Source organism: Onychostoma macrolepis, chromosome 04, assembly GCF_012432095.1.
Source record: "Onychostoma macrolepis isolate SWU-2019 chromosome 04, ASM1243209v1, whole genome shotgun sequence".
NCBI classification, from domain to species: domain Eukaryota; kingdom Metazoa; phylum Chordata; class Actinopteri; order Cypriniformes; family Cyprinidae; genus Onychostoma; species Onychostoma macrolepis.
Window position 1 is genome coordinate 22,116,399 of NC_081158.1, and position 7,579 is coordinate 22,123,977.

Below are 7,579 nucleotides of genomic sequence, written 5' to 3' on the forward strand. Positions count from 1 at the left end.
TATTATTTAAATAATTATCCTCCCCTATCACGCTCCTCCCCTCTGGTGAACCCGGATGTGTAGGGATACTCAGCGTTGTGTCGCCGTGGCACCAGGTACTTCTTTCTGTTCTGTTCTTCTTTATTCAGTATCAGTCTAAAAGTATATTCGTCGGGTTACATGATTTCTTGAGTTCATATTATATATCTGTTGTAAGATTTATTCTTGTTTTTTATTTATATATTCGCCTTATGCTAACGGCTAACGTTACTGTCTCTTTTACTGCTGACAACTGACACCTAAACTTCACACCAACACAAACGATTAATTCGCTTCTGGCATCTTTTTCAGACATAATTAGAGGTTTTCAGGATGTATTTGTTTGTTTTACATGTTAGATCTTGAGCTGAAGTTAAAGCTAAGAATTTGTTGACTGTTTCATTGGCTCGTGGAAAAAGAGATGACAGGTGAAGACTGATAAAATCCCAAACTTAGGCATGTTCCCATGTGTTAAACCAGCTTATAAACTTTATATATATATATTTTTCCATCTTTCTATACATGCGAATAGGGTTTGATCAGTATTATTTATAGTGGCCAATGCTCATACTGATATATATGGAGAGCAGAGTACAATTTAATAATAACAATTAAGATGCTGAACTCTAGCTTTATACTATATTAGAATTCACTAAAATTGTTAAAAACAGAAATTGTGTGAAAATATGTAATGCAATCATACGTTATATAATTCTGTGATGTTACATTAAACATGGTAAAATGTGTGTGTACTTATATGCTTGACTGAAAGGATAATCAATTTACTCTGAATATGAATATATGATTAAGCAAATACACGAGGATCGGAAATGTGAATTATGAATCTGGATCAGCCAAATCTAGGTCAGTTAGTCAGCCTGGCCATTGTTTCGCTGTGTAATGTTTAACACATATGTGACCCTGGACCACAAAACCAGTCTTAAGTCGCTGGGGTATATTTGTAGCAATAGTCAAAAATACATTGTATGGGTCAAAATTATCCATTTTTATTTTATGCCAAAAATCATTAGGATATTAAGTAAAGATCATGTTCCATGAAGATATTTTGTCAATTTCCTACAGTAAATATTGAAACTTAATTTTTGATTAGTAATATGCATTGCTAAGATCTTCATTTGGACAACTTTAAAGGCGATTTTCTCAATATTTAGATTTTTTTTGCACCCTCAGATTCCAGATTTTCAAATAGTTGTATCTCGGCCAAATCTATCCTATCCTAACAATCCATACATTAATGGAAAGCTTGTTTATTCAGCATTCAGATAATGTATAAATCTCAGTTTCAAAAAATTGACCCTTATGACTAGTTTTGTGGTCCAGGGTCCCATATGTAGATTATCTTGAGTAAATCCCTGCAGGTAACGTAAGTATTTTAGCTGGGACATTTAAGAATTCAGGCTTTTGTTATATGATGATATCTGATCTCATGTCAGGTGTGTGGATCTCAGTGTGGTGACTGGTGCTGGCAAAGCCGTCAGGATGATGCGAGCAGGAGGTTTGTACCGTTTCTTTCAGTATGAACTCTGCCTAAGTATACATTACATGTAACCAATGGCAAATATTTGCTCTTTTGTCATTGACGATATGTTGTAGTAATGTATGTGTAATAGCAGTGCAAAAAAAAAAAAAGGTTTTGCTTTAAGACATTGAAAATTTACAAATTTTTTTGTGTGTAAAAGTGAACAAAATAGTTGAAATGAAGTATTATTTTTTTTTTACAGGCCTTTTGAAACTGGCAGTGCTGATTTCTATCTTATTTTTAGCTGTATTCCTGGCATTTGAGCTATTAGAGAGCAATATGAATTTTAATTTGGGGAAAGTACTTGGTGAGTTCATGCATGCATCCATTTTCTGCAACATACACAGAACATACTGATCTGAAACTGCACACGTCTTTTGTTAGTAAAGTAAGATAATACACTTGTTTGGTTAAGGAATGAGTTCGTGTTTTTCAGTGTTTGACATGGCACATTGCTATTTGCTAATCGACATATGTTTCTCTACAGCACGATACGCACCTGCAGAGACTGTCCGTGAGTACATAGTTTTTTTTGACTAGATGGAAAAAGCTCCTCCTGTATTTTTGATTAGAACTGCGTAGATATAAATGAGAAATTAAAAACATGTAACTTGAACCTGTGCAGAAATCAATCATTGGTTAAAGGTGTGCGTAGTTAAACTTTCCGGCAATGACATTAATAGCATGTAGGAGGTGTTAGATTCTTGATATTAGTTCCATAGTTGTCACATTAGATGTGTTGAGTTGCTGCCAGCTGCCATTTACTTTAGATAAAGTAGGTGTGTTTGGGTGTGATCTTCTTTTTACAACTTCAACCACTTAAGAAGTCTGTTGTAGATATAATTCAGTGTGAAGACACTTGTCTGGTATGTGTGTAAATAATATAAACAATTAATAAATCATGCAGACAGAAAAATGTAGCCCCCCCCCCTCTCAAATAGTTAAGCCATGTGTTAATGAATATATTGATGTTATTTTTAGCCACCAAGCCTCCACGCCACAAATGCAACCTTTCTAAATCATGTCCCGAGGACCATTTTGCTTTTAAGATCACCAGTGGAGCAGCCAGCGTTGTCGGCCCGAAAATGTGTTTTCAAGACAATGTGTAGGTTTTACACACATCTCTAATTGCGCCGTACTACAGACAAACATGAGAAGAATTTGAGTGCTGCTGTTGAACTCTTTCTTCTTTATCTTTTATCAGATTAATGAGTGGAGTAAAGAACAACGTTGGACGGGGTATAAACATTGCTTTGATCAATGGTATGCCTCCTTTTTTGTCTTTAGAAACTTGGAGATGGTGAAACCTTATAAACTGAACAGTTACCGAGAGAAGTTGGACTGCATTAATCTGCATTCTTTTTACAGGCAAGACCGGTGAGCTCACCAAGACTGATTCCTTTGACATGTGGTCTGGAGGTAAATCTGTTTCTAGACCTCATATCTAGTTTCCATTTGAAAATTTTGCACGTGTTATATTTGCATTGTATTAAAATCCGTCTTAGGTGTGATCACCTTACTAAAGCTGTTAGGTACACAGTCTTTTTGTCCCATTTTTATACACACATTCATATATACTCCGAAATGCATATGATTGCACATTTGTATTGTAATGTTGTCCTCTAAAAAAGTATTCATAGGAGAATTGTGGGTATTAATGGAGTCTCGCCTAACTGCATTTTATTCAACAGTACCCAAAATATTTTGGACTCAGAGGCCCCGTTATCCAACATTTGAAGGCCCCCATGTAGGCTAAGATATTTCAGATAATTCTGCTGTAAAGACAAAGCTTCTCATTTTCAGAAATTAGGATTGGCAATATATTAAATTAATTAAAATGATTGTAATACTTTAGTATAGGGACCAACTCTCACTATTAACTAGTTGCTTATTAGCATGCTTATTATTAACATATTGGCTGTTTATTAGTACTTATAAAGCACATATTCTGCATGACCATATTCTACATCCCTAATAATACCTAACCTTAACTAACTACCTTACTTAATATCAATAAGCCACAAATTAGGAGTTTATTGAAGCAAAAGTCATAGTTAATGGTTTGTTAATAGCAAGAATTGTACCTTAAAAGAAAGTGTGACCAAAATTATTTTAGAATTAAAATGAGAATCCTTAAATCCTTTCAAGAACTGATATTTATGACAAATTAATTTGCATGACAGGATAAGCTTTTTCTAAATAAATTTTACTCGCAGAGAGCAATTTTCTGATTGAATATTTAAAAAAAATAAAATTCTTCAATTCATTAATTCTTCAATTAAAATGACAGTTGTCAGGGGAAAAAAATTAAACTCAATTTTTAAAGTGTATTTTAAAGCTCCTTTTGTCTTAATTAAATAATTTTAAATGATCTCGTGGCCCACTTGGAATGAGCTGAGGCCCCCTAGTGGTTTCCGGCCCCATGGTTGTGTTTTAATTGCATGGCAAGAGACTAATTTTAATGCCAGTTGAAAACAGGGCCACTGTGTTACTGTTGTATTGTTAAGAGCTTGTTTGTATTTGCAAACTGGAGCGGGTAAAGAATTTGACCCTTTTTAAATGTTTATTCCTGTCTAGATGTGAACCAGCTTATCAAATTCTTGAAGGAAATAGAAGACGGAAGCATTGTCATGATGGCCACTTTTGATGATCCTGCAACAAAGTGAGTCACTTCTCTAAATATTTGATCAGACTTTTACAGATCTGTCAAAGCTTTTCTATTTAATGCTTTTTTTAAAATTACGAACAGGCTAAACGAGGAGGCCAGAAATCTGATAACAGAATTGGGCAGCTCAAGCATCAGCATACTGGGATTTAGAGATAACTGGGTGTTTGTTGGAGGCAAAGGGATCAAGACAAAGAGCCCCTTTGAGCAGGTAAATTTGCCTTGTTGCCTTTTCAGGCCGCAGCCCCTACTAATGAGAGGGCATGTCCTGCTCAAATTTTCGGTTAATATTTTAAATATCTAATTTAATAAACCATCTCTTATTTCTCCAGCACATCAAGAACAACGCAGAGACCAACAAGTATGAAGGCTGGCCAGAGGTTTTGGAGATGGAAGGATGCATTCCTGTAAAACATGAGTAGAATCCACCTCTTACTGTATTTCAGATTATTTAGCATTTTCATGTACAGCCTGGTGAGTTGAAGAGTTCAAAATTGAACATATGCAATGTTGCATTGTTCGATTAGCATTGACAATGATGCAAGTAAGAGTAGAATATAGACTTTAAATTTGTTGTTGGACTTCCTGTATTTTGAATCTTGCCATTAGTGCTCCTGAGCATTTGCAGCTCTATTTTTGTATTTATTTTACAGGGTTCCCACTACTTTTGACCAGTGAGTTTCCATTACTTTTCTTCCAATTGTCCATGTTCACTAAATGGATTGCACTCACAAAGACCAATATGTTGCCAGGTCAATATTTTACAGTTGAAAATCACTATAAAAAATGTATATTCACCATAGAAATATCCACAACTTCATTAATTGTTGTGAATTTTCCAGCCCTGGAGTTCAGTCTTAAAATTCCATGCCTGTGGGAGATCTGATTTGTAGGGTTTGTTTTAATAACTGGTCCATAAACAGAAAGTTTTTAGCCATTTGTGAGGTTTCAGTGTCAAAGAGAGATATTGAATCAAACGATTTACTGCATGTTTTCTTGTCTACTGTTTTTTTTTCTTTCCTCCAAAAAAATAAATGGAGAGGGTTTGCGCTCATATTTATCACTGCACTATGACACTCGAAATGTTGATCATACTGGATTGAAGTTAAATGGCTGAGGGCTGCTGTCACCAAAATGTATTTATTTCTTTGTTAATGGTAATATTTATTTTTCTACTGGCAAAGGTATTTTGACTGCTGGACTTTATTCCTGAAGGTAAATAACGAAGAATCTTATTTGAAATCCTTGAATTTAAAAACTGCCCATATTTGTGGTGTGTGATGGGTTGAGTTATTGATTTGTGTTGGTTTTTGACCGTTTGCTGTTTAACTACTGTTTTCAGCTTTATGCCATTTATCCTGAGCTTTTGGGAATGTTGTTACATATGGGAAGTTCAAAAATGTATTGTGTTGATAGTTTGTGTGGTTTCTGCACATTCTGAGATTATTTAAGCGGTATGTTTTAGTGTTTATAGCAAGCAATAACAATATATCATACAATATAACTGCTTTTATTCCTAATTGTGCCTTCTGCAGTGTCAATAATGTTGCTTTTCCAAGTAGTAATATGTACCATAATTATTAAGGAATTATAATTCAAAACTGATTTCTACTTGTTAATTTTATAATTCCCTGCACAATTTTAACTAAATACTGTGAAGTTGTGGATTGAAACTCATTCCTTTTGTGAGAAAACCAGTTGTGTGCCTTATTTACCACAATTATCAAATGATTTTATCTACTTTTTTTTTTCTTTTTTTTTTAAGAGTTTTGTGAGAAATCATTGTTGCTGCATGTCATACACATTAACATGTAAAGCTGTTTTAAGGATTTCTTTTAGTCTAAATGAAATTTAAATCAAGTAAATTGTGTGATTGCCGAGTCTTTCGTAATGGCTGTAAGATTTTTTTTTTGTAAACAAATGTTTCATATTAAAACGAAGCTGAGCAAATGGTTGTTGCTTTCATTCTGGGTTTTGTTTTACCTCTGTTTAGATTAAGGCTGAGAACCCCCAAGAATAACCCTAGCATCTGTTCTGCCTCATCAAAGCATGATGCACACATCCAAAATGGTACATGTTTATAAAGGACTTTGTAGATTCTTGGAAGGTGTCCATTCGGATCTCATTAGCCTAAGAAAAGACCAGAGTTTCAAAGCACACAGCTGCACAAGAAAGGGATGGTAAACTTCACTCTGCCATCTTAACTGATGAAAATCATTTCTCTCAATAACAGATTTATTCCATTCTGAAAATATCAAAATATATAGGTACTGATGTAGGCAACAATATAATGTACAGACCCAGTCTATACAAATGTCAATGTGCTGAGAACTACCTTTTATGCCATCAATGAATACCTTATATTCTGACAAACTCGTCTCAACATACTAATTCTCTAAAACGAATGACTAAGCGGGAAGTTGTGAACTTGAAGTGCTCTGAAACATGGTAATTCATTTATCCTGCAGCATGTGTCCTTCCCCTCCAACTGCTCAAATCCAGCATCATTATAATGGCATGGAGATATATAACCACTATTTACAAGTGCATGAAATACATCCATGAGATCCAATTAAGGTCACTGTATTCGTGGGAGAGAACTGTGGGGAGCTTGTACAGCTGTACAAATATTCCATTCCAGGTTCGATGCTATTAGTTACCAGATGATAATTTCGAGCTCTTTCAGTTTCTAATAAACAAAATTAAGGTTAACACTGTTATTTAAGACATTTTTCAATAGGACCACTGTTTGTCCATTTGTTCGTTATTTGCCAGGCAATTCTTGTTTACACCTAAAAAAACAAATACGCGAACTTTAAATAAGGATGTATTAAAATTATATTTACCTGAATTATGTCTTTTTGCTACAAGAGATAACAGACACAAGATGGCGCCATTTACGTTCTTGTATGACCTGTAAGTGAGCAGTTTCAGTTACAGTTACCCGGATGAGCGTTCTAATATACAGCGATTGGCCAACCAGAATCAAACATTTTGGGTTTATCGTACTTGTCCCGTATTATAATCAACACATCTAAAACTATACTTTAAAAACAGAAAGTGTACAAATTTATTCCAGAGCCGTGTCTTTAAGTTAACTTTCACCGTAAGTGGATGACTTGCTTGTACAATCTGAAGAACGAGTCAAAATTACGTTCGGTTGTAATAGAATCGAACCCGGAACATTCTTATTAGAATTAAAATAAATGTTTGGCATCTTTTGAAAACAACAAAACCAACATCTGTTAAATATCTATAGCTGTGTAACTGAGACTTCTCTTGGGAAAATAAATGAATACAAAGCTTCAAACTCCCAACTCCGCTGTAAATGTACAGACACAGTCCAGACACAGGAA

General features: G+C 34.6%; 1 protein-coding gene across 1 annotated transcript; it reads left to right on the top strand.

Annotated features, from left to right (window-relative positions):
• Positions 1 to 37: 37 nt before the first annotated feature.
• Positions 38 to 6,645, top strand: fam3c (FAM3 metabolism regulating signaling molecule C). Its single transcript, XM_058772723.1, has 10 exons — positions 38 to 95; positions 1,473 to 1,534; positions 1,761 to 1,865; positions 2,046 to 2,072; positions 2,540 to 2,663; positions 2,763 to 2,821; positions 2,927 to 2,977; positions 4,136 to 4,220; positions 4,308 to 4,434; positions 4,556 to 6,645. The coding sequence occupies exons 2-10, from the start codon at positions 1,519 to 1,521 to the stop codon at positions 4,643 to 4,645; spliced, it is 684 nt and encodes a 227-aa protein (XP_058628706.1). The 5' UTR covers positions 38 to 95; positions 1,473 to 1,518; the 3' UTR covers positions 4,646 to 6,645.
• Positions 6,646 to 7,579: the final 934 nt, after the last annotated feature.